We start from the raw sequence: 27,635 nt of genomic DNA on the forward strand, positions 1-27,635 counted from the left end.
TTTAACTGGAACGATCTATTCTAATCCCATGCTCTCTGCCTGCCCTTTCCCACTTTTTGATGATCAAATTTCCTTACTTTACAACAGCGACTACACTTCAAATACTTAATTGGCTGTGAAGTGCTTTGGGACATCCCGAAGTTATGAAAGGCACTATATAAATGCAAGTTATTTTCTTCTTGATGTTTTTATCGCCTGAATACCCACATGTAGCAAACCTTCCATGTTTTAAGATAAAGAAAATGTGGGAAAAAATTGTTCCAACTTCCTTCTTTTAGTGATGATCTTGTCTGTGGCGCCTTGTTAGCGATTCACCAATCAATGGAAACAATCTTTCACTGTTTACCCCCTCAAAAACGTTTTTTTTAAAACCTCTAACTCTAGCCTCCACAACCTTCTGTTCCAGTGAAAAAGCAACATAATTGTGCCATTTTTTCTCAGATGTAGTTTAAAAGTTTGTCTGTCTTGTTTCTTAAAAAATTCAAAAAATTGACTTTTACCGTCAAAATATCCTTCCACTCCTCAGACACTGGCCTGCTTATTATTCCCCACTCCATCAGCAGCAACTCCTTCAGCCATTCTGCCAGACCTCGAACGCCCTTCAAAAACCTCCTTAAGACCCTTCTCTATCAAGATGTTTTTGCATTCTCCTGATCCTTTCATTATCCACCACCTGGTAAATTGCACTGAAACATCTCTGTAAATAGACAGCTACAAGTGAATCACAATTTTTTATCCTACAGACAATTTTGAGATGTGAAGCCTTTTGCTGCACACTAAATACAATACTTTTAAATTACATGGATAGGGTGGATAGCACCCTGGTCAGAAAGTACAATAAGACTGTAGATGTGGTGCATAAGTTATGGGAAGAGGATAAAGCAGAACTCAAAAGGACAAGTATCTGGTGTAAAACCCATCCTTTGCGCAACTGAAAACTGATCATCCTTGATATATGGGCACAGTCTCCCGTTTTTCAACTTGCAATAAATTTATATCTAAATAAATGATCTTTTAAACCAAATTTACATAAACATAAGACATATATTCTATGACCATAGTCTAATTTATTTGTCTACGGGAAATTAAGCCTTTTCATAAGGATTTTGTTATTTCAGTTAGTGGTCTAACACCAGTTTTTGACTACACACATCCCAACAGCAGTAAATTAAAAGTCAGCTGCAAGACAGTTAGAGGAGTTCAGAGCAGATGGGAGACCAAATTTTAAACAAAACCCAGCAACCCACTAGGTTTCATTTGAACCTTCAAATAAATTTCAATTTTCTCACTGTGGTCCCTCAAAATAAAGCCAATTTATGTATGCATCAGTTACTAGACACATTTTATTATGAAACAGCTGCAATACAAGGATATGTGAACACATTAAAGTACTCTGTTGATTGTGTACTAAAATCTATCCAGTATGCAAAGTTTATTGAATGATAGCTTCACACCCATTATTTTCTAATGACAGAGTTCCCAGTTTTAGGGTTACCATCTGGGGAAAATGTTGACACATCTCCTCTCCCCCTCCCCCCACCGGAATGAGCAATGGGAGGGAGGATCCCTAGCTACTGGCTCAAGGCAGCAATCACAAAGGTTTCCAAGTAGGCTGCTTGGCACCCTTGACCAGAGAAAAGTGTATGGATTCAGATGACCCAATACAGATTGAAGAATTTATTTTCAAGGAAAAAGGTGGCCAATTGGGCAATGCACTGGAGGGCTACAAATGCCTCTGGAACTGGAAATTATCCCCCTCCCCACCTCTCCTGAATGATCAAATAGAATAGTTATAAGAAGTCAGTTAGTGACATTTACATTAGTTCTATAAAATCATACTGCAAACATGAACAGTTTGAATTCAGGTTTTGGGACTCCAAATGCAAACACAAGTAAACCTTCAGCTTTTGCTACATTGGCAAATAATTTTCAACACAGCCAACAGATGCATTCAAGGGAGAGGGGTGAAAAGGGGGGAGGGGTGGGGCTCAGTAAAGTCAGATCAAGATTGTTTCACTTTTCTGTTCAGGAGGTGAATTATCAAGAAGATCAAGCATATTTTTCTGCCATACATTTAGGGTTTCTTATGCCATACATAAGTCAAGAGAATGAAAGACAACCTGTGCCTTGACTTCTACAAATGTCATTCTGTAATGGGCCAATAGGAGGTCTGTGAATGGGGGATTGCAGTCAAGTGGAGTGGAGAAAGCCTTACCATTTGAAAACGTTTGCAGTTATAGTGCTGTGAATCAGACAGTCAATATTCCTCCTTTCTCTTTAAAAATACAACTTTTAGAAAAATAAGACAACCATCACCTTAAATGAAGGTAATATGAAAATGTAATTATAAAATCAGGAATAAGCTTGAACTATGAGTTACCCAAGATTTTTTTTCTGTTTCTACTTTGAGCTAGTTGAGCAAATGGATTCTAATCCATAACAGGCTCTACACTGCTTAATAGGCCCTGCTTCACTTATCGTATAACACGAAGATAAAGGATTTGCGATAAACTTCTAGTTCACGACTTGTTATTTATACATCAACCTCAAAGAACAAGCACATACACAGGAAACAGTGTATATCTTGTATGTATGCCTAATGCATGAAATAAAATCAACTTTCTCCGTGGCTTACAGAAAATGCTGGATTTATGGTTTATTCACTATAGGTTATCACTTAAATCACCACTACAAAATTCGGTGGTTACAAAATCAGTGAGCATGATTCACTTGACTTGACAATAACCAATTAGATGAGACATATCTTACCACCTCACTGTTTAAATTGATAAATTCAGTAATTAATTTTACATTCTTTTAAAACCTCTTTCTAGTATTTTCTGTAGGCATACATGCTAAAAATCCTATGGGGAATGTTCCTTTTCATAAGAAAATTAATAGTATTTCCAGACAGTCATGTGCATTCCAGGTGCTAAGGTTCAGGATATTCCCAGCAGGATGGGCGACGTAATGAAATGAGAGCAAAGGAGCTGTTGGAACCAATATTATGGATAAAAAGTGTGTTCTCTTATAGGAAAACTACCATCACTTTTATTGACAAATAAAGGTGCCAGATTAGAGGTTCCTAGCTTTTTATCCATTATTGCAAGGTCGTCATAGGGGAACACCAGGACCACTGGCCCAAATAAGTGGTCGGAGGATCTGTGCAGAAAGGAAAAGCTCACCTAAGTGGACAACTGGAGAATATTTTCAGGTGATGGGATTAATTTGAATCAGTTGAAGGCTGAGAAGTTGACCAAGAATGTTGAGAAGGCGTGTAGCTCTATTTATTAAGGAAGATTTAATTGTTATTGAAAAGGGTAATTTTGATGTACAGGAAAGAGTTGATTAACCAGGTGTCAGCCTTAGCTCAGTGGCAACACTTTACCCTGAGTGAGAAGGTTGCGAGTTCTTTATTACTTTCATTGGCACCAGGTCAAGGTGTTAACCAGAATGATGTAGTTTGTGCACAAAGTAAAAGGGTGACAGAGAAAACAAGGGCAAAAAACAAATATGGCCATAGTGCAAAATAATACTAAGATGAATAGCAATCTTAAAAAGGCAAGTCTAAAGGCATTGTGTCTTAATGCACGGAACATTTGCAATAAGGTAGATGAATTAACAGCAAAGATAGATATTAACGGGTATGATATAGTTGCGATTACGGAGACATGGCTGCAGGGTGACCAAGGATGGAAACTGAACATCCAGGGGTATTCAATATTTAGGAAGGATAGGCAAAAAGGGAAAGGAGGTGGGGTAGCTAGTAAAGGAGGAAATCAATGCAATAGTGAGGAAGGATATTGGCTCGGCAAATCATGATGTGGAATCTGTATGGGTGGAACTAAAACACCAAGGGGCAGAAAACGTTGGTGGGGGTTGTCTATAGGCCCCCAAACAGTAGTGGAGATGTAGGGGAGGGCATTAAACAGGAAATTAGAGACGCATGCAAGAAGGGTACAACTATAATCATGGGTGACTTTAATTCACATATAGATTGGTCAAACCAAATTAGCAATAATACTGTGGGGGAGGAATTCCTGGAGTGTGTAGCAGAGAACATAAAAACTGATTGTAAATGCTTCTATAAATATGTAAAGAGACAAAGATTAGTGAAGACAAATGTAGGTCCCTTACAGTCAGAATGGGTGAAATTATAATGGGGAACAAAGAAATGGCAGAACAATTAAACACATTCTGTCTTCACAAAGGAGGGTGCAAATAACCTCCCAGAAATGTTAGGGAACCAAGGGTCTAGTGAGAGGGAGGAACTGAAGGAAGTCAGTATTAGTTTAAAAAAAGTGCTAGGGAAATTAATGGGGCTGAAGGCTGACAAATCCCCAGGGCCTGATAATCTACATCCCAGAGTACTAAAGGAAGTGGCCCTGGAAATAGTGGATGCATTGGTGATCATCTTCCAAAATTCTATAGACTCCGGAACAGTTCCTACAGGTTGGATGGTGGCAAATGTAACCCCATTATTTAAAAAAGGAGGGAGAGAAAACACAGGGAATTACAGACCAGTTAGCCTAACATCAGTAGTGGGGAAAATGCTAGAGCCTATTATGAAAGATGTGATAACAGAACACTTGGAAGGCATTAATGGGATTGGACAAAGTCAGCATAGGTTTAGGAATGGGAAATCATGCTTAACAAATCTAATGGAGTTTTTTGAGGAGGTAACTACTAGAATAGATAGGGGCGAACCAGTGGATGTGGTGTATTTGGATTTTCAAAAGGCTTTTGATAAGGTCCCACACAAGAGGTTGGTGTGCAAAATTAAAGCACGAGATTGGGAGGAATATACTGGCATGGATTGAGAATTGGTTGACAGACAGGAAACAGAGAGTAGGAATAAACGGGTCTTTTTCCGGGTGGCAGGCAGTGACGAGTGGGGTACCGCAGGGATCAGTGCTTGGGCCCCAGCTATTCACAATATATATCAATGATCTGGATGAGGGAACTGAAATGTAACATTTCCAAGTTTGCAGACGACACAAAGCTGGGGTGGAATGTGAGCTGTGAGGAGGATGCAAAAAGGCTCCAATGTGATTTAGACAAGTTGGGTGAGTGGGCAAGAACATGGCGGATGCAGTATAACATGGATAAATGTGAGGTTATCCACTTTGGTTGTAAAAACAGAAAGACAGATTATCTGAACGGTGATAGATTGGGAAAAGGGGAGGTGCAACGAGACCTGGGTGCCTTGTACACCGTGATGTGGAGATGCCGGTGATGGACTGGGGTGGACAAATGTAAAGAGTCTTACAACACCAGGTTATAGTCCAACAGCTTTATTTGAAATCACAAGCTTTCCTCCTTCGTCAGGTGAATGTAGGAGGATTCCATAAAGGTACAGCATATATAGTTAGAGAACAATGCCTGGTGATTACAGATAATCTTTCCAACTGCCCGTTATCTCACCTCGGCAGAGATATAATCAAAGCAATCAAAGGAGTGGAATGGTGTTCAGACAGAGAAATATTACATACAAGACTACTGAATACACAAATCGGTCAGAACACAAAGACAGACAGAGACAGAGAGAATGACCAGTTGTATTAAAAACACACAACTTTTTTTTCGCCGGTGGGGTTACATGAACCCAAGATCCCGGTTGAGGCCGTCCTCATGGGTGCGGAACTTGGCTATCAATTTCTGCTCGACGATTTTGCGTTGTCGTGTGTCTTGGAGAACGCTTACCCGAAGATCGGAGGCTGAATGTCCTTGACTGCTGAAGTGTTCCCCGACTGGAAGGGAACCCTCCTGTCTGGCGATTGTTGCGCAGTGTCCGTTCATCCATTGTCGCAGTGTCTGCATGGTCTCGCCGATGTACCATGCTCCGGGGCATCCTTTCCTGCAACGTATGAGGTAGACAACGTTGGCCGAGTCGCAGGAGTATGAACCATGTACCTGGTGAGTGGTGTCCTCTCGTGTGATGGTGGTATGTGTCGATGATCTGGCATGTCTTGCAGAGGTTGCCGTGGCAGGGTTGTGTGGTGTCATGGACGCTGTTCTCCTGAATGCTGGGTAATTTGCTGCGAACGATGGTCTGTTTGAGGTTGGGTGGCTGTTTGAAGGAGAGTAGTGGAGGCGTGGGGATGGCCTTAGCAAGGTGTTCGTCGTCATCCATGACATGAAGACTGCGAAGAACATGGCGTAGTTTCTCTGCTCCGGGGAAGCACGGGACGACGAAGGGTACACTGTTGGTTGCGTCCCGTGTTTGTCTTCTGAGGAGGTCTATGCGAATTTTCGCTGTGGCCCGTCGGAACTGTCGATCGACGAGTCGGGCGTCATACCCCGTTCTTACTAGGGCGTCTTTCAGCGTCTGTAGGTGTCCATCGCGTTCCTCCTCGTCTGAACAGATCCTGTGTATTCGCAGGGCTTGTCCATAGGGGATGGCCTCTTTGACGTGGTTAGGGTGGAAGCTGGAAAAGTGGAGCATCGTGAGGTTGTCTGTGGGCTTGCGGTAGAGTGAGGTGCTGAGGTGCCCGTCTTTGATGGAGATTCGTGTGTCCAAGAATGAAACTGATTCTGAGTAGACCATGGTGAGTTTGATGGTGGGATGGAACTTGATGTTATCGTGTAGTCTCTTCAGTGATTCTTCACCGTGGGTCCATAGGAAGAAAATGTCGTCGATATATAGCGTTGGTTGGAGGTTCTGTGCAGTGAAGAAGTCGTGCTCGAACTTGTGCATGAACATGTTGGCGTATTGGGGTGCGAATTTGGTCCCCATGGCTGTTCCGTGTGTTTGGGTAAAGAACTGGTTATCGAAGGTGAAGACATTGTGATCCAGGATGAAGCGGATGAGTTGTGGGATGGCGTCTGGAGATTGGCGGCTGTTGGTGTTGAGTATTGATGCTGTTGCAGCGATGCTGTCATCGTGGGGGATACTGGTATAGAGTGCCGAGACGTCCATCGTGGTGAGAAGTGTTCCTGGTTCAACTGGTCCATGGGTGCTGAGTTTTTGTAGGAAGTCTGTAGTGTCGCGACAGAAGCTGGGGGTTCCCTGTACGATGGGTTTCAGGATGCCCTCAACGTATCCAGAGAGGTTCTCACACAGGGTTCCGTTGCCTGATACGATAGGAGGTCCGGGTGTGTTGGCTTTGTGTATCTTTGGGAGGCAGTAGAAGTCTCCCACGCGGGGAGTACGTGGGATGAGAGCGCGTAGGATGCTTTGAAGGTCTGGTTCGAAGGTCTTGATTAGTTTGTTGAGCTGGTGGGTGTGTTCTTTGGTTGGATCTGTGGGTAACCGTCTGTAGTGTACACCTTGTACATCAGTTGCGAAAGCGAGCATTCAGGTGCAGCAAGCAGTTAGGAAGGTGAATGGTACGTTAGCGTTCATTGCAAGAGGATTTGAGGAACAGGGATGTCTTACTGCAGTTGTACAGGGCCTTGGTGAGACCATATCTGGAGTATTGTGCAGTTTTGGTCTCCTTATCTGAGGAAGGATGTCCTTGCCATGGAGGGAGTGCAACAAAAGTTTACCAGACTGATTCTTGGGATGGCAGGACTGACGTATGAGGAGAGATTGGGTCGACTCGGCCTATATTCACTAGAGTTTAGGAGAATGAGGGGTGATCTCATCGAAACATATAAAATTCTAACAGGCAGAATGTTCCCGATGGCTAGCGAGTCCAGAACCAGGGGTCACAGTCTCAGGATACAGGGTATGCCATTTAGAACAGAGATGAGGAGAAATTTCTTCACTCAGAGGGTGGTGAACCTGTGGAATTCTCTACCACAGAAGGCAGTGGTAGTATGTGATGTATTCAAAAAGGAGATAGATATGTTTCTTAATGCTAAAGGGATCAAGGGATAGGGAAAAAGCAGGAACAGGGTACTGAGTTAGACGATCAGCCATGATCATTTTGAATGGTGGAGCATGCCCGAAGGGCCAAATGACCTACTCTTGCTCCTATTTTCTATGTTTCTAAGCAGTGAATGTGTAATGAGAGAATTTTAACCAGTTATTCAGTGGGCTGATAGTTGTCAGCAAAGTATTGAGAGGGGAAGGGCTGAAATATTTGTGAATAACAATACTTATACCTCACACTGCATGTTGGAGACAATACTAGGGAAAATCATTGTTGATCTTTAGCAGTGATCCAGAGATGATATTGGAGCTTAATATGGAAAACACCCAAGCAATAGTGATCATAACATTAAGCTATTTAGCCAAATTACTGCTGCAGATAATTCAATGTTAGAGTCAGATTTCAGGAGAGCTAAATTTGCAAGAATGAGGGAAGACTTTTGTGAGATGCATTGGAAGAGGATATTAGGTAATAACTGCAGTACAGATAACAAATGGAGGGCTTTCAGAATCACATCATAATCTAGTCCTTTCATCATTTTGAAGACCTCAATCACATCCCTGTGAAGTCTATGTTTCTCCATTGAAAAAAGCCCCAGTACCCAAAGCCTGTCCTGATAACTACAAGCCCCAAGACTTGGTATCCATCTCGTGGCCCTCCCATGGGCCTCGATATCCCCCATGTGAGGTGACCAAAATCGGCACAATACTCAACACCGGGTACCAGAGCCTTTTAATCGGCAAGCATTGTATTTCTAATTTTATATTTAAATGCCCTAACTATATATCTCAAAAACCTATTCACTTTCTCTACAGCTTTGCAGCACTGGTCATAAACCTTCAGTGTTTCAAAAACGACCCCAGGTCCCTCTCCTGTGCTGCAGCCTTAAGCAGGTAACCTTAAATGGTATATACGTTCTTGGAATTACCATAACCCAAATGCATCACTGCATTTATCCACGTCATCTGCCACTCGTGCCAAAATTAAGGCCTGTACTCTCAAAGGCTTCATCCAAATCAATGATAAAAGATGATGACCAACAGTTTTTGTGTCTCTCGACTAGTGACAGGGCCCCACAGAGTTGTTACCATTAATAACCACTTTCTGCCTATGCAATCAATTTGCGTTCCATCTTAAAATTTGACTTCCAAACCCATAGGATACAATCTTACTGAACAGCCATCTGTGCAACACTTCATCAAAGGCCTTTTGCAAAATTAAGATACATGCTTGTTTTCAGACTACCTTCATCTATCAACTTAGTGACCTCTTCAACCTCCATTTCCAAAAGCTAGGCTAGGATTTTCTAATAACTGCTGCTCTTTCCAAATGATCATACAGTGCATCTTAAATAACGCCTGGAAGAGCTGGAAAGCGAAGGGAGGACCAGGGGTCATTGATATAAAATAAGAGAGTCAAGTTAAATAGCGGGAAGTACTTCTTTTTGCAGAATCATTGACCTCAAATATATAGCCAGAAGGTGCAATGAGTACAGAGTCACTGTAGGAGTTCAAAAGGGAGCTGGACAAGTTCTTGCGAGTGGAAGACATCCCGAGTTATAGAAGGTAGATAGTGCCAGCAGTGGCTAGCATTATCAGTTACTGCAAACTCCTGAAGCTTGCTAGATAGTCTCAGGATCAGAGAGGGGATTCCCCAGAGATTTTTGTTTCCTAAATTGGTGCAAGGTTGTTTTCTCTTTTTTAGCCTCTCCCAGGAGATGACGTGACTGTGGGGGGGGGGGGGGGGGGCTGATGATGCACATAGGTTGCACAATGTCCGGATGGGACCACATGGACGGATTAGTTGGTGTTTTCTAATCCTTTTATTCCCCTTTGTATAGCTATTTTTAAAAGCAAGTCTGGAGCACAAAACTGTACTACCATAAGACAATATGAACATGTTCTCCATCTTCAAAACCTTGGCAGGATAAAGCTCATCATATATAGGAGATTGTACCTTCAAATAACAATGCAGAAAGCACATACCATTTGTGCTGAGAATAAACTGCTGCTTAGCAACTGCATAAACTTATAATGGTTAGACACTATGGATCACAATATGCTCCTCCAGAAAATATATGCTTTAAAATATACCATATACTCACGTGGAATCTCTAGACTAGTGGTGCACATCAGAGTCGCCAAAGGACAGAATAAAGCCTAAACTCACCACCTCCCATGACTGAGATCGTAAACTCATCTCTGTGGAGAAACATCGGCAAGGCCACTCGAAAATTAACAAAAATTGTGGGTATTTCACATCATTTCTTAGAGAAATTGCATGCTATTGTAGATACGCATTGCTCTGCCACTGACTGAAACAGATTGTTCGTAGCATTGGCGTTCTATTTGACCCCAAGATGAGCTTCCGATCTCATATCCTCTCCCTCACCAAGACCACCTACTTCCACCTCCGTAACATCGCCTACCTCCGCTCACCTGCTGCTGAACCCATGCCTTTGTTACCTCTAGACTTGTCTGTTCCAATGCTCTCCTGGCCTGCTTCCCACCTTGCGCCCTCGTAAACTTGAGCATATCCAATGCCTAGATTAAAAATTCCCATCCTTGTTTTCAAATCCCTCCATGGCCTCTCCCCTCCACCTCTAACCTCTTCCAGCCCTACAACCCACCGAGATCTCTGCGCTCCTCCAATTCTGGCCTCTTGCGCATCCCCAATTTTCTTCGCTTCACCATTGGCGGTCACGACTTCAGCTGCCTAGGTCCTAAGCTGTGGAATTCCCTCCCTAAACCTCTCCGCCTCTCTACCCTCCTTTAAGACACCCTTAAAACCTCTCTTTAACCAAGCGTTTGTTCACCTCTCCTAATATCGTGTGGCTCTGTCAAATTTTGTTTGATAATCACTCCTGTGAAGTGCCTCGGGACGTTTTACTACATTAAAGGCGCTATATAAATGCAAGTTGTTCTTGTTGCTCAATTTGATTGTTATTAATTCCATTTCCCTTCCTAGTTTATATTGGCACTTCCCCAGTTCACATCAACTCTCTCTTCCCACTCCCCAACCCTTTGTTTACATTGTCTCTATTCTCACCCCTTCTCCCACCCAAGTTTGCACAGTCACTATTCTCAACCCACAGCTCCACGTTTCTACCTGAAACCTCTGCTCCAGGGTATCGAACTCTGTTGTAAACTGTGGGAAGGAATTCCTGATCTTGCAGAATTGAGTTAAGACATTCTCTCACCTAATATGCAGCAGAATTTGATGCCCAGAGCACCAGCACCAGATAACTGCTGGAAAGTAGAGCAAGACTGTTCTCACAGCAGCATAATTTCTACAGATTCCATGATAAAAATGTGGTTATAATTTTTTTCAGTGCCACTGTTCATACATCTGAAATTGCAATTCTACCACAGCAGTCACAATGCACCCTTTCATCTCCTTGTTACTAGGTGCTGCTTCACTGTGTTTCTGCCACAGGAATCCATCACTGAAGTTATGATCCCATAGATCTGAAGCCTGGCTTGTTCTTCAAGACTACTTTGGTGAACCTTACAGTATTAGCACCATTTCTGTTTCAATCTGCAAGTCTGAACTAGGTTCATATCCTTGTTGCATAGACTGTTACAAGTTTAATAATTGAAGACGACACCAGATTCCAAAGAATCTTATATTTGTGTTCCTGCAAGCTCTTGAAATGCTCTACTTATATTAAGGGCAGTTGGCAAGCTGGAAAGCTGGAAAGAAAAGACTTGTACCTACTTCTGACTGCTCCTATAAAATTAGCTTTCTTCCTATATACCTTAATCCTTTGAAAAGAAAATATCAATCCTGCCAAGGATGCAAATTGGTCCAGGTCTTGCACTAAAGCCTGGAGGTTAGCGTTTCAGAAGAATGAGCATGCTGATCAAATATGCTTTTACCACAATCAATGATTAGCATCTTTCTCTGGAAACAAATGTCTGAAATCTGAGTTTATAAAGGCCCAAACAGAATCTCCTACTGGTCCCAGTATAAGCAGAGTTCATTAACATATAACTGAAATGCAGTGCAATATTCTTTTAACTTACACCTTGAAAGTTTCTGTGTTTAGCCTAATTTCTGCTCATCTTGCCTAGGCTTTTCAGAAAGACATGTTCTCTGGTGAATCAGGTTTCCACTTTCAGATTTATTTTTTTGCAAAAAATGGGAAGAGGAAGATGCCAAGGAAAATATTACATTGTCTGGAACAGTACAATACTCCAGTATTGCTGATTCAGCCATCCATGCTAGACTTGTCACTAGTCTTATTTAGCATATGGATATCAATAAGCTATAGGAAAAATTGTGCTTTAACCAGTACACTTCAATATTGTATAATTGGGTTCTTGTGTGAAGCTTAATTCATCACTTCAAATTGTTCCCGCCACCAATATTTCACACTGGTGCTCTAGAATTCAGAACAAATTCACAGACACGACCTAAGTTTAAAAGCACAAAATCTAGTTGTACTGCTGGGTGTTTATGGTTCAAGTAGATATTTCAGATGCCCACCATTATACTTGACTGAAATCTTGCTAGTTTGCCTTCGTGAAAATTCCACATACCATCGTGTTTCATTAAAATCTTAGTGAGAAGACTGCACGTCATGGTAATTTCAAATTTAAAGTTGGTTCTCTTCAATGTTCCTTGAATAGCTGCAGAAAGTTACATTGTAAAGTCTCAACTGACTGTGCATGGCAATTACATTTAGTTTTAAACTGCTGTAATTGAAGTCTGGCTCATAAACCATGAATGGCCAGACAAAGCAACAAGTTACATTTTGGTACAGTACCACTGGATATAGTTTCCCCCATCCCTTAAAAGTGGCAGCAGTGAGGAACAGACAATAAGTATGCAGCATAGGGATGAACACCAAATATATTATACTCGAGATAGGATTTATATCCCACGGTGGGCTGACTTGACTTGTGCGCAATAGTTGAGATGCTTGTAATGTGTTGTTTGCACCACATGTATATACTAAACTGAAAAAAGTAGGCGATTAAGGTTTCAAAAATGGATTTAAAACTACACAAAACTACTTTTCAGTAGGGTTCCAGTTCAACTGTAGAGTATATGCTAACTAACCTACTTATAGTTTATAGGTCTCCAATGTTTATATTTAGAAAATGAAGTTTCAATAGAAAAATAGTTTGTGATTAGAATATGTCACAAATGCAGGAAAAATTTTTTGGAAAAGACATGGTGTAAAGAAAAATAAACAGGAACTGGAAAATACCAAAAGCATTACATAAGTGGACAGTTGGTGAATGTATAGGGATACAGATTAACATCATAAAGATCAATTTTTTAAAAAAAAGTTATAAAGTTTACATACTAGCCATTATCAATCGCAATCATTAGCCCACACCAGCCTACAGCAGGACCTAGATCACATCCAGACTTGGGCTGACAAGTGCAGGTAAAGACCATTTCGAACAAGAGAAAGTCTAGCCATTTCCCCTCTACTTTTTTAAAAAATTCATTCTCGGGGTATGGGCGGTTGCTAGCATGGCCAGCATTTGTTGCCCATCTCTAGTTGCCCTCAAGAAAGTGGTGGTGAGCTGCCTTCTTCAACCGCTGCAGTCCATGTGGTGAAGGTACTCCCAAAGAGCATTAGGTAGTGTTCTAGGAATTTTACCCAGCGACAACAAAGGAACGGCGGTATATGTCCAAGTCGGGTTGGTGTGTGACTTGGAGGGGAATCTGGAAGTGATTGTGTTCCAATGCACCTGTTGCCCTTGTTCTTCTAGTTGCTTTCAGAAGTGCTGTGGAAGAAGCCTCGAGTTACTGCAGCGCATCCTGTAGATAGTAAACACTGCAGCAATGGAGGGTGTGGATCTTTAAGGTGGTGGATGGGCTGCCGATCAAGCAGACTGCTTTGTCCTGCATGGTGTCGAGCTTCTTGAGTGTTGCTATAGTTGCACACATCCAGGCAAGTGGAAAGTATTCCATCACACTCCTGATTTGTGCCTTGTAGATGGAGGGGGGCTTTGGGGAGGCAGAAGGTGAGCCACTCACCTTAGAATACCTAGCTTCTGACCTGCTCTCGTAGCCACGACATTTACGTGGCTATTGAAGATGGTTGCAAACCCTTCATTCTTGTGTTTTGCACTCATGTGCTGGGCTCCGCTATCATTGAGCATGGGGATATTCATGGAGCCTCCTCCTCCCTATAGTCGCTTAATTATCTACCACCATTTCAAGGGTACCAACCTTGCCAACTTCCCCTCCATCAAGATTTTGGAGGACTCTATTGACCAGAAGCTGAATTGAACCAGCCATATTAACACCTTGGCTGCAAGAGGAGGGCAGAGGCTGGGTACTCTTGTGACAAGTGTCTCACCTCCTAACCCATCAAAAAACCTCTTCATTTACAAGGCTGAAATCAAGGATATGATGAATACCCACTACTTTTCTGTTTAGGTACAGTTACAATAATATTCAAGAAGCTTGACGTCATTAAGGACAGAGCAGTTCACTTGATCGGTGCCCCAACCACTGGACCCCCTCCCCCAATGTACTTGGGAACACCATCACCTCCAAATCACACACCATCCTGCATTGGATGGATATATATATATATATATAGTCATTCCTTCATTGTCTCTGGGTCAATATCCCCTAACTAACAACACTGTGGAAGCACCATCACTGCATGGATTACAGCAGTTGAGGAAGGCAACCCATCACTCTCAGAGCAACAAGTGTGGCCTTGCCAGTGTCACACACAAACTTAAGAAATACTGCCCCTGCAGCTTGCAAGCGTCTTAAGGCACTGAATTACAGTAAGAAATAAAGCACTGAATTATAGTAAGATATTTTAAGAATGGGGAGGAAAAGACCAAAGTCAGACACACCCGTAAAAAGTTAAGTACTACATTACCATTTAGCAATGTAAAACTTGGCTTCTGTCACTAGAATATTTACCAGGACTATCACAGTGCAATCCAAGAGATTAGAATCTTTCTTAAAGGAGAAAGATCTATTCTGTATATGGGCATAGATGTTCAAACTCCAATTATGGGTCTTCCCCTTCACTCGTGCCCTAGAGTGGGAGTATCCAAACTACAACCCACAGACAATATTGATCTCGAGCCATTCAAGCCTTAAGTCCACATGCAGTGCTCTTGCAGTAATACACAAAGATGGTTCATATCGGAAAAGGAAAAAAGCAGGAACATGATCAACACAGGGGAAAGTAAGAGTTTTTTTTTTGAAGAGCGAGGTTAAAAAAAATACAGCTCCCTGGGTCAGATTGTTTCGAAGTGCAGCAGCTTAATTTCAAACTAAAAATGTTGATTCATTAATGTTTTAAAAGTAAAAACAGTAATTGCTTTGGTCACTTTGTGAAGGTGCTTAATAGCTTAGGGTTGAGCTGCTATTATTTGCACCTGATCGAAATAATGCCTCAAAAAAGGAGATAAGGGAGAATCTCAAGAGCCTCAAGGTTAAGAGAACAATGTCCCTCTTGCATACAAACACAAGCCATCATCACACGCTTTGTTCTCCCTTCCCCAATGCTGCAGTTAGTGAGGTATTAAAAAAAGGACCGGAATCAACCAGTCATATGTACCAGTATCACATACACGTTGGCCAAATCCATGCTATTGTGCTAAATATTGTGCTAAATATGGAAACTCCATTCCCAAACATCATTACAGAGCAACCATATCATGAAACTAAATGGCCCAAGACAAAAGCCCCTGCTTGAGAAAATGCTCCTCCAGGAATCACAATCCACTACGAAACAAGAGACAGCCATAGAAAGGGTTGAATACTTTTTTCACCACTATGCATAGAGATCCAACTTCTGTGATATCACTGGATGCCCCATTTAACGTACTATAAATTTACCTCATCTATACTCTTTTTTAAACCTACTCTAAGCTAGTTTTCTTTCTTTTAAAAAAAAGGGTGATATTGTTTAGTTGTTTGTATCCATTGTATAGCATTCTTATCAAATGGGCAGAACCAATATCCCCCACTTCTGTGTTACTCGACTGAGTCCTTGTCTTATCATCATCATCTATTTGCACATCTTTGAAGCAACACCCAGTGACTGAATTGGACCACTACCGCATGCTTCACTTTAGAAGTTGGTCATTTGGGAGCACACTATGCTCCGAAACGTCATAGTACAAATTAATCACCTAAAAATAAAATCACAAGATACTATCTCTTCAAAAATGTTGGTGCTGCACAACACCCGTGTGAGCTATTTTCCATCTGGCATCACCCTTTAATTATTTTGAAAGGCACCAGCAGAAAAAACAAATGAGGAGCTGCAATTATTCCATTTCAGAGACAGAAACCAACTGGAGGAGGGAGGTGGTTGGTGTGTGGCGATTGGTGTATATTGAAAGGAGGAACAGAACCAATTTTAAAAAGCAGAAAGTTATTTTTTTCACTTCTTCCATACCAAGAAACAAATGGATCACCCAGAGGTATACAGAAAATAACAATGTTTATCTCAAAAGCCATTTTTCAGCACACTGAGCTCTCAGATCAAGCCAATACTTTATAAAACCATGTAGTACCTTACAGACGGTAAGGAGAAATGTTCCACATTGGTCCACAAGGTGACTGTAACAAGTAGAATGAGCCGCTACTTCAAAAGAAAGCGCCACTGATTTGGTGACTAAACAAGTCAAATTCCATTACCTGGAGTTGAGATGTTACTGTAGTTTTTTTGGGGACTTTTTTTTATTATTTCGTCCATTTATAATTAGAGATTATAATTACAGAAACTGATGAATACTGGTTGAATCAGTAAATTCCTATTTTTACTGCATGTGTTGCTGGGATTTTAAACCATTGTTTTGGGATTAAATTCTTCAATTTCATCCATTTTTTCCTGAGGAAACTACAAATTAGTGGCCTTACTCATGGGTTCACTATCTGCCATACAGCAATACTGAAAAATGGGACACAATGCCCATTGAGCTGCCACTATTTGTTCAAAAAATTAAATAAACTATTTCCAAAACAACAAACAAGCTGTTTCCCACACAAAGACCAGCAACAAACTAGAACGGTTGCAACAAATTACATGATGGGCTCTGTGACAATAAGGGAAATCAGCTAGGACACAGTCAAGTGGAAAGTTTCTGCAAATTAGACAATTAGTTCGTCACTGAATGGAGTAAAAAAATGTATTATAAAACAAAGTCAATAGTATTGATTTTTGTGTAAACTGATGAAACATTTATGCAAGGATGGCAGAGTTTGGTAAAAAGACAGGTCAAAATGCACTATTTTAAAAGAATATAATTGTGGAATGAACCAAATAAAATTACATTTGTTTTTTTTAAACTCTGATGCACAACAGAATTTACTGCTGCCAATGGGAAACCAACATCCATGATGTGATGCCAGAATGCGGCTTTGTATGCAGCATTACATCATATGCATACATAACGAAAGGTGCTAAACTATTAAGGGCATAGGATTACATGGTAGTTTTAACCTCCCATCTCATATTACAGGCTATTTATCTCTCTTATCTAAAATATTGTTTAAATCATCTTTAAAGATCTGGTTCCTGTAAACTTAAAATTTATGCCACTCATATTGCATTCAACAGGAAAAGTTTCTTTAAAACAGCAGCTTCTCCCCCCCCACCACTATTTACAAATCCTTTATTTTAAAAAAAGTCTATGCTTAAACTCAAATTAATATTCTATATTCTGCATAAACATCAAACAAAATCTTTTTTTTGAATAGTTTAGCTAGGATAGCAAGTCTTCAAAGACCTACATCCAATTCACTTAACAAGATATATTGGTTGGGATTCATTTGCAATCCATATATGAAGTATTTGTGGAGGAGGGGTTGGAACATATCAATAATTTGTATTCTGAAAATCCAAAACAAATGGGCTAACCAGAAATTAATTGTTAAAAAAATTAAGTTACATGTTACAAACACACTAAAGAAAATACCTGCTGCTTCAAGCAAGGCTTCCAATCTAGCCTGCGTTTCTGGGTCCACCGTTCGTAGATCTGTTCCATCTGCGGCACTTGATAACAGTAATTCAGATGCTGTTTTAAGCATTGGATTGTCCAAATCTTCCTGGTCCAAAATAAACGATTCAACCTGAAAAAGATTACAATCCTGGGTTAAAGATACAAGGCAGTGCTTCCTTCTTCCAACTATTAATTTGCTTCTCAAAAGAACAGCACATATTCCCAGGAAGTTAAGAATGGAAATGACTCTCAAAACGACAAAGGTAAACTACACAAATGATACATAGGGAGTTATAGAGTAAGTTATAACTTACACACCCAGAGATTGCATGTTGTATTATACATATGGGTATGCAATTCATATTCTGCATATTTAATTATGGCATTTACAATGCATTTTAGCCAATTAAAAATATTAAGATGAAGTTCAATTAAGGTTAAACACTGCAGAACTTTAGCTTTAAAAAGAAAACACTGCAATCTTGCTGCTTTGTGCACATGGTCAATGAAGTGTTGGTTATTCGAAACGTTGACATGCAAATTGTATTCATATACTGATGACAGGTTGTGACAATTTCTTCTTCCATCCCACAGTGCCATCTCTTCGAAATGTAAAATATTTCACTGGCCTACAGGTAGCATGTTAGATAGCCGTCAATAGTCACATTCACTTACCGTCTATAAAGTATTGCTATTTTAGATGAAATCCAGTAAAGGAACCATTTTATTCAGTTCCAGGGGAATACGTAATAACTGTGTACAGGGATATGCTAGATTACTGAAAAACAAAATCAAAGGCTAGCAAACAATACCCTAAACCAGACAATGCAGTCAGAGTCACACACAGGATGTTGAAGGCAAGGGCACAAGAGAGGGAGAGCTACCAAAATGCTCACAAAGCTTATGGTACATCAGTATTCTGGTTACAGCATAAACTAAAGAAGAATTTGGAGCCCCAACCCCCCCCCCCCCAACCAAACGTTTGCTTAGAGGGGAACAGAAAGTGGTCGTCAACTTGGTTTAAAAAGGTACATTTTCCTATTACATTTAACTTTCGACTCAGTTCTGACCATTTATCACATTTCACATATTCTTGAGCAATAATTTCAAGGACACGAGATACAGCTCTATTTTTGTTCCAATAATTGTAACAAATACAACTCTGATATACTCCCAACAAGTTAAATCAATGATATATGATGGTTAAGCATTGCTCCACACCAACAGTACCAAAATGAACATGATCACTCCCCTTAACAGCCTACTGTGTAAAAGCACTGCTGTGTGTAGCACTAAGCCATACAAACCTGAAGGTCCATTTCCTGGATGTACTGAGTTCGCTGATCTCAGCTGAAGCAGCAGTTAGAATACTACATTTGGCCTCAATAAGGGAGGAAAGAGAAAAATCATCCAGGATTCCCATTCCTGTTTGCTATCCAGTAACTCCACCTGGAAAACGTGAATGTCAACATCTGTTGAGAACAGGACAAGGCTCAGCTATAAGGGCGTCTACAATCAAATAGCTTACTGACACTTTTTAGGCTCACATATTGCTGAGGTACTAAAAGGCTGCTGGTGCTTGTGGAACTTTACCACAGCAAAAATCAGTGCCTTCAGGGAAGGAGGGAAGACAGAAAAATTAATACTCGTGAATTTCCCATGGTGTTGCAGATATTAGGTCTAAGAGCATGGTTTCTCTCTTGCGTGTCTCTGCTGTCTGTATTGCTGTTGCTCCTCTTCTGATTCTGTCTCTATCTCGGTTTCTACTTCTTTCTAACTTTTGTCTCTTTCCTTTTTGTGGCAGATGGTGGATGTTAGGGCAGGGCAAGGAGCCATCAACAGCAGCAGACTGCAAATTGGGGTAGAGATTGTGTCTCCTTTGCCATTCCTTTCCCCTGGTCATTCGTGTTTCCCCCACCCCCTCACTTCCATTGCATCTCCTCTTTCAACTTTCAAATATTCTTTTCCACTGCCTATCAACCCCCCCCCCCACTTACTATACCTACCTCCTTGACTGATATGAGAAAAAAAAAGATTGTCCTGCAAGGTACTCAAAACTTTCACTAGAACAGTCAGTGTTTTGTGACAAGGGGAAAGGGGACATTCTGACAGGCACTAAGATACCTTTAGCATTGGAAGTCCTATCACACTGCGAGCTACATGTGTAACAAGTAATTGCATGACACTGTGGACACTTACGGAATTTTTTGCAAGAGGAGATTCATACAAGAGTTTTTGGTGGAACGTGCACCTCACATAGTAAATTTTATTATATTATAGATGGTATATCCAACAAGCCCAAGCGGATTGATTGACTGATTATCTATCATCTGCTTTCCCTAGGCAGACAAAACACAGAAGGTTTTCCATCATTTGTTCTTGGGGCAAAGAGACACCAACAATGTTCTGAAACATACACACCCCACACAGGATAAGGGAGTCAGCTCACGGTCGTTGATCTCCTGCAATCCGAACAATAGAATCACTGAAGTTAAAAGCATATTATCTTTGCAAATTACACTTCAAAGGGAAGTGAAGCCACACAGGCTGTGGGGATACTTCTGTCTAGGAGACGACTTTGTACCACCTCTAATACAGCAAAACATTCTTTACCAGAAGATATACAAGGAAAAAAGATGAATTTAACTGAATGATAAATACTCAACTCTGGATCTCTCCACAACACAAAGAATATTTGCTGGTCCCACAAAGTCCGGATCCTCAGATGATTCAGCGAGTAAATGCATTGAATAGTGTGTACTGAGCCATAAAGATTCACAATAGCAAAAAATAAGCTTTCACGATTTATTAAAACTGTTGCACTATTCAATAATTTCTAAGTAAGCAACTATCTCACTAATTTGTTTCCAAACTAATGTTTCTACATTCTTTTAGGATACCTTGTGCTGGAGGGTTCAACAAACTATTTGTTCCACAGCTTCAACCAATGTGACTGCAAACTGACCATGGCAATTAATAGTTTGGCAATGCAGCATGTTGGAACAGAACTTTCATCAATCAGGAGGCAGTAACACCTGCCCTCTTGCATTTGTACTGTAGAAGAAATGCTTGATGTCCAACAATAAATCAGAATATCATAGCTCAGAAACAGGCCATTTGGGCACAAAACCGGCTCTAGAGTATTTCTTTGTGAGCCACAGTCTAATCCCACTTTCCTGCTGGCTGCCTCAATATTCCTCTTTTTCAAGCAACTACCAATTTCTGTTTTAAAACAATTTATAGGCTCTGCTCCACAACGTTTGTGGCAGAAAATTCCACATTCTAACCACCCCCTACGAAAATAATTTTTTTCTAACCTGCCCTTCCAATTCTTTGTGATCATCTTAAATTGGTGCCTTTGTTACCATCTCCCCAATCAAATGAAACAAAACACTTGACCATAATCCTTCACAATCTTGAAGACCTCCCTCAGTCAGGTCACCCCTCAACTTTGTCAGCTCTAGTAAAAACTATAACCCAAACTTCTCATGTTGTTGTTCTTCATAACTGCAACGTTGCATCCCTTGTAGTATCCTAGTATACCTTTTCTGCACATTTAGCACTATTTTTTAATCATTTCCCTATAATTGGATGGCCAAAACTGTACACAATACTCTGAACTGCTGCCTCGGGTCTTGCACAAGTTCAACATTACCTCCTCGCTGCTGTGTTCAATGCCTTTGGATAAAAAAAAAATTAAGGAATCAGTTTCCCTATTTTTAAATTTAGCAACCTTGCCAATCCTGTTCTGACTGCCTTTCAAGCAGTCTCATCAAGACTTGTAGGCATATTTCAAAGTAAGGAGTATAAAATCATGTACAGAGAATTTTTTTGTTCATTTTTCTTGAAGCCCCTTACTTCAGCAATGTCTAAAGGAACCAAATCCCATTGAAATCGTTTGAAAGAAATCAAACCTACACGGTAGTATTGCTAACTCATTCTAGGTCTTAAGTTTACATAAAAATTGCATTGTAATTTGGCAAACATTTTACGACGTCTGTTATTGCTGTAGCGCTAGCATTTAGGAAAGGTTAGAAGTAGAATTTAAAAGAAGTCCATTAAGTGACAATGGTACGACAACTTTTGCAGATGACAAATGATAGGCCATCATCTATTACAACTCCAGAGGACATGCACAACAGAAACAAGAATTACAGCACTGACGATGCTTAAGCATTTGAGACTCTGGAATTATGGTAAGCATTAAGTGGAATTTACTCAGCTAATAGGCTATCAGCAAGCTATGACTTGCAACTGTCCTTGAGTGGGGGAGGGACCGAGCGCGCGCGAGGCCGGCGGGGGTGGGGCGGCGAGCGCGCCCGAGGCCGGCGAGGATGGGGGGGGGGGGGGGGGGGGGGGGGGGGCAAGCGCGCGAGGCCGGCAGGGATTGGGGGGGGGGGGGGGGGCAAGCGCGCGAGGCCGGCAGGGATTGGGGGGGGGGGGCAAGCGCGCGAGGCCGGCAGGGATTAGGGGGGGGGGGGCAAGCGCGCGAGGCCGGCAGATATGGGGGGGGGGGGGGGCAAGCGCGCGAGGCCGGCAGGGATGGGGGGGGGGGGGGGGGGGCAAGCGCGCGAGGCCGGCAGGGATGGGGGGGGTGGGGGGGCAAGCGCGCGAGGCCGGCAGGGATTGGGGGGGGGGGGGGGGGGCAAGCGCGCGAGGCCGGCAGGGATTGGGGGGGGGGCAGCGCGCGAGGCCGGCAGGGATTGGGGGGGGGGGGGGGGGGGGCAAGCGCGCGAGGCCGGCAGGGATTGGGGGGGGGGGGGGGGGCAAGCGCGCGAGGCCGGCAGGGATTGGGGGGGGGGGGGGGGGGGGGGGGGGCAAGCGCGCGAGGCCGGCAGGGATTGGGGGGGGGGGGGGGGGGGGGGGGGGGGGCAAGCGCGCGAGGCCGGCAGGGATGGGGGGGGGGGGGGCGAGCGCGAGGCCGGCAGGGATTGGGGGGGGGGGGGCGGGCGTGCGCGAGGCCGGCAGGGATGGGGGGGGGGGGGGGGGGGGGGGGGGGGGGCAAGCGCGCGAGGCCGGCAGGGATGGGGGCAAGCGCGCGAGGCCGGCAGGGATGGGGGGGGGGGGGGGGGGGGGGGCAAGCCCGCGAGGCCGGCAGGGATGGGGGGGGGGGGGGGCAAGCGCGCGAGGCCGGCAGGGATGGGGGGGGGGGGGGCAAGCGCGCGAGGCCGGCAGGGATTGGGGGGGGCAAGCAGGCGAGGCCGGCAGGGATTGGGGGGGGGGGGGGGCAAGCACACGTGGCCGGCAGGGATTGGGGGGGGGGGGGGGGGGTGGGTGCAAGCGCGCGAGGCCGGCAGGGATTGGGGGGGGGGGGGGGGGAGGGAGGTAAAACGATGGAACGAGATCGAGAGGGCGAGAGCAGATCCATCTGCAACCATACCTTGAAGTGTATACCTGTGAACAACCATGGTTAGCAAACAAGGTATGGACAGCATTAAGCTGAAAAGGATGTTTACACAATTGCAAGGAAAATTGGAAATCCAACAGACTGAGATAGCTATAAAAAAGCAACAAAGGTATTCAAACAAAGTAATGCGTATGAATAAAAACTTGCTAGAGCTATCAAAGCTAACAACAAAAGTTTTTGGAAAAATATTAAGAGTGGAAATGGTGAATGTGAGCCCATTAAAGTCAGATGCAGGTGAGACATCAAAGGAAAGTAAGGAAATGGCAGACTTATTAAATGAATACTTTGTACCTGTTCTACAGTAGAGGAAGATGACAAAATACCAGCGGTGCAGTGAACCTACAAATAAGTCAAGCGTAGGAACTTATGGATTTAATGTTATCAAAAAAAAGTAATGGAAAAAATGATGGGATTTAAGGGTGAACAAATCTGCAGGTTTCCACCCTAGGGTATGAAAACAGATGCATGTCATAATTTTCCAAAGCTCTCTAAATCGGGAATTGCGCCCTTGGATTGGAAAACTGCAAAAAAAAAGCAGAGGGTCATGACAGAGCTAACTGAGCTTGGAATACAGGCAGGGAAATTCGCATTAACAGCTTGTAGTGTGCTTTTCTACAGTTGACAAGTTCCACAGCCGCTTTCAAGCTGGCTGAAGTTGTGCCCCCAACTGCTTGCAATTAGATTGTTGCAGAAAGCTTACAGTCCGTAATGGCACTAGAGGGTTGATGAGGGTAGTGCGGTTAATGTGTATATGGACTTGCAAAAAGCGTTTGATAAAGTACCACATAATAGACTTGTTACCTAAATTGGAGCCCATGGGATTAAAGGGACATTGCAGCATGGATACGAGATTGGCTAAGGGACAGAAAGGTAGACAGCAGTGGCGAATGGTTGTTTTTCAGACTGGAGGGAGGTATACCGTGATGTTGCACAGGTGTGATTAGGACTACTGCTCATTTTGATATATATTAATGACCTGGTCGTGGGTATACACGGCATGATTTCAAAGTCTGCAGAGGACACGAAATTCGGAAATGTAGTAAACAATGTGGAGGACAGTGACAGACTGGTGAAATGGGCAGACACATGGCAGATGAAATTTAACGCAGGGACGTGTGAAGTGATACATTTTGGTACGAAGAATTGAGGAGAGGCTATGAACTAAATGGTACAATTTTAAAGGGGGTGCAAGAAAAGAGAGACCTGGGTGTGAATGTACACAAATCTTTGAAGGTGGCAGGACAAGTAGAGAAGGCTGTTAAAAAAGCATACGGGATTATGGTCTTTATTAATAGAGGTATAAAGTACAAAAGCAAGGAAGTTATGCTAAACCTTCATGAAACACCGGTTCGGCCCCAGCTGGAGTATTGTGTCCAATTCTGGGTACCGCACTTTAGGAAGGATGTCAATGCCTGAGAGAGGGTGCAGAAGAGATTTACTAGAATGGTTCCAGGGATGAGAGACTTCAGTTATGTGGTGAGATTGGAGAAGCTAGGGTCGTTCTCCTTAGACCAGAAAAAGTTAAAAGTAGATTTGATAGAGGTGTTCAAAATCATTAAGGGTTTTGGATAAAGTAAATAAGGAGAAACTTTCCAGTGGCAGAAGTATCAGTAACCAGAGGACACAGATTTAAGGTAATTGGCAAAAGAACCAGAGGCGACATGAGGAAAAAAATTACGCAGCCAGTTATAATGATCTGGAATGCACTACCTGAATGGATGGAGGAAGCAGATTCAATAGAATCTTTCAAAGTGGAATTGGTAAATACTTGAAGGGGAAAAATTGCAGGGCTTTGGGAGTAAGAGCAGGAGTTTGGGATTAAAGGATAGCTCTTTGAAAGCCTTCTTCTGTACTGCATCATTCTATGATTCTAATGGCCAGGAACAAAAGGGAACCCTGCAATGTTCAAAGAAATTTCCGCCAAGAGCATAATTTCCTTCAAAAAAGTGGGAGTATCCAGAACCTAAGTACTTCCACTGCACTTTTCTTCAACCTAAGTACCACCTGACATATGACAAAGATAATGGCTCATGAGATTAAGGAAATGATTCGATAAGGTGCTGCAAAAAAGGTTGTTACACAAGGTAAGGGCTCATGGGGTTGGGGATAATATTAGCATGGATAGAGGATTGATTAAAGGACAGAAAATAGAGTAGGGATAAACGGATCACTCTCAGGTCGGCAGGCTGTGACTAGTGGGGTGCCGCAAGGATGGGTGCTTGGGCCTCAGCTATTTACAATCTATATTCATGACTTAGATGAAGGGACCGAGTGCAACGTATCCAAGTTTGCTGAGGAGATACAAAGCAAGGTGGGAAAGTAAGCTGTGAGGATGACACAAAGGAGTCTGCAAAGGGATACAGATACGTTAACTGAGTGGGCAAGAGGGTGGCAGATGGAATATAATGTGGGGAAATGTGGGGTTATTCACTTTGGTAGGAAGAATAGTTGGTCAGAACATTGAATACAGGAGTTGGGATGTCTTGTTGAAGTTGTACAAGACATTAGTAAGGCCACACTTGGAATACTGTGTACAGTTCTGGTCACCCTACTAGAGAAAGGATATTAAACTAGAAAGAGTGCAGAAAAGACTTATAGGGAGAGGTTGGATCGACTGGGACTTTTTCCCTGGAGAGTAGGAGGTTTAGGGGTGATCTTATAGAAGTCTATAAAATAATGAGGGGCATAGATAAGGTCGATAGTCAAAATCTTTTCCCAAAGGTAGGGGAGTCTATAACGAGGGGGCATAGATTTAAGTGAGAGGGGAGAGATACAAAAGGGTCCAGAGGGGCAATTTTTTTCCACTCAAAGGGTGGTGAGTGTCTGGAACGAGCTGCCAGAGGCAGTAGTAGAGGCGGGTACAATTTTGTCTTTTAAAAAGCATTTGGACAGTTACATGGGTAAGATGGGTATAGAGGGATATGGGCAAGTGCAGGCAATTGGGACTAGCTTAGTGGTATAAACTGGGTGACATGGACATGTTGGGCCGAAGGGCCTGTTTCCATGTTGTAAACTTCTATGATTCTAATAGAAAAACAGAACATTTTATAAATGGTCAGAAACTCAAATGTTGGTATTGAGAGAGACTTGGGTGTCCTCATACAAGAAACACAAAAATGTTAGTATGCAGGTACAGCAGGCAATTAGAAAACAAATGGCATGTTGGCCTTTATTGCAAGGTGGTTGGAGTACAAGAGTAGGGACGTCTGACTACAGTTGTATAAGGCTTTAGTGAGAACTCACCGGGAGTACTGCGTACAGTTTTGGTCTCCTTATCTAAGGAAAGATATACTTGCCTTAGAGGCTGTGCAACGAAGGTTCACTGGATGAATTCCTGGGAAGAGAGGGTTGTCCTATGAATGGGCCTATACTCTCTGGAGTTTAGAAGAATGAGAGGTGATCTCATTGAAACATAAAGATTCTGAGGGGGCTTGACAGAATAGATGCTGAGGGATTGTTTCCCCTGGCTAGAGAGTCTAGAACTCGGGAGCATAGTCATAGGATACGGGGTCGGCCATTCAAGACTGAGATGAGGAGGAATTTCTTCACGCAAAGGGTTGTGAATCTTTGGAATTATCTACCCCAGAGGGCTGTGGATGCTGAGTCATTGAACATATTCAAGGCAGAGATGGATAAATTTTTGGACTCTAGGGGAATCAAAGAATATACGGATCGGGCAGAAAAGTGGAGTTCAGGTTGAAGATCAGCCATGATCTGATTGTATGGCGCAGCAGGATTGAGGGGCCGTATGGCCTATCCTGCTCCTGTTTCTTATGTTCTTATGTAAAACTATTATGACGAGATGATAGAAGGCGGAAAGCAAAACAGCTGGGATAAAAGCAAGCTTTTTTCAGACTGGGAACGCGAGGAGAGAAACTAAAAGAAAGCATACAAAAACGCAAAAAATAGCACAGATCCTGCTAACTGGGAGATACAAAAAAAACAGCAAAGGGTGACAAAACAGATACTAGAGCTACAAAAAGGGAGTATGATAAGAAACTTGCAGGGATATCAAAATCCACACAATTTTCTTTACAATCATATTGGGGAAAAAAGGTTGGTCAAGGGCAATGTGGGCCCCTTAAAAACCGATAACGGTGATATTGTAAATGAAAATAAGGACATGGCAGCCATGTTAAATAATTACTTTGTGTCAGTATTTAAAGTTTAGGAAGAGGATAGCATGCCGGACATCCAAGGAAACTAATTTTGAATCAGGGACGGGGACTCCCCATAATTAACGTGAACAATAAGTAATGAAGAAAATAATAGCATTAAAGAGTGACAAATGCCCGGGACCAGGTGGTTTCCATTCCAGGGATTTAAAGGAAGTAGGTGAGAACATTGCAGATGCCCTAACCATAATCTTCCAAAGTTCTCTCGATTCAGGAACCATTCCGTTGGATTGGAAAACTGCACGTCACGCCGCTATTTATAAAGTTGAGAGGGGGAAACAAGGGAATTATA

At 42.5% G+C, this 27,635-nt stretch overlaps 1 protein-coding gene across 10 annotated transcripts in view; it reads right to left on the reverse strand.

Annotated features, from left to right (window-relative positions):
- ankhd1 (ankyrin repeat and KH domain containing 1) overlaps nt 1-27,635 on the reverse strand; it is a 160,156-nt gene that overhangs the window by 111,782 nt on the left and 20,739 nt on the right. For all 10 annotated transcript variants that reach the window (XM_067996302.1, XM_067996301.1, XM_067996300.1 and 7 more), the window contains exon 2: nt 17,738-17,891. In XM_067996302.1, coding sequence (XP_067852403.1) covers nt 17,738-17,891 — 154 coding nt within the window. The remainder of the gene's footprint in view (nt 1-17,737; nt 17,892-27,635) is intronic.

The sequence above is a fragment of the Heptranchias perlo genome, chromosome 14, assembly GCF_035084215.1.
Source record: "Heptranchias perlo isolate sHepPer1 chromosome 14, sHepPer1.hap1, whole genome shotgun sequence".
Lineage (NCBI taxonomy): Eukaryota > Metazoa > Chordata > Chondrichthyes > Hexanchiformes > Hexanchidae > Heptranchias > Heptranchias perlo.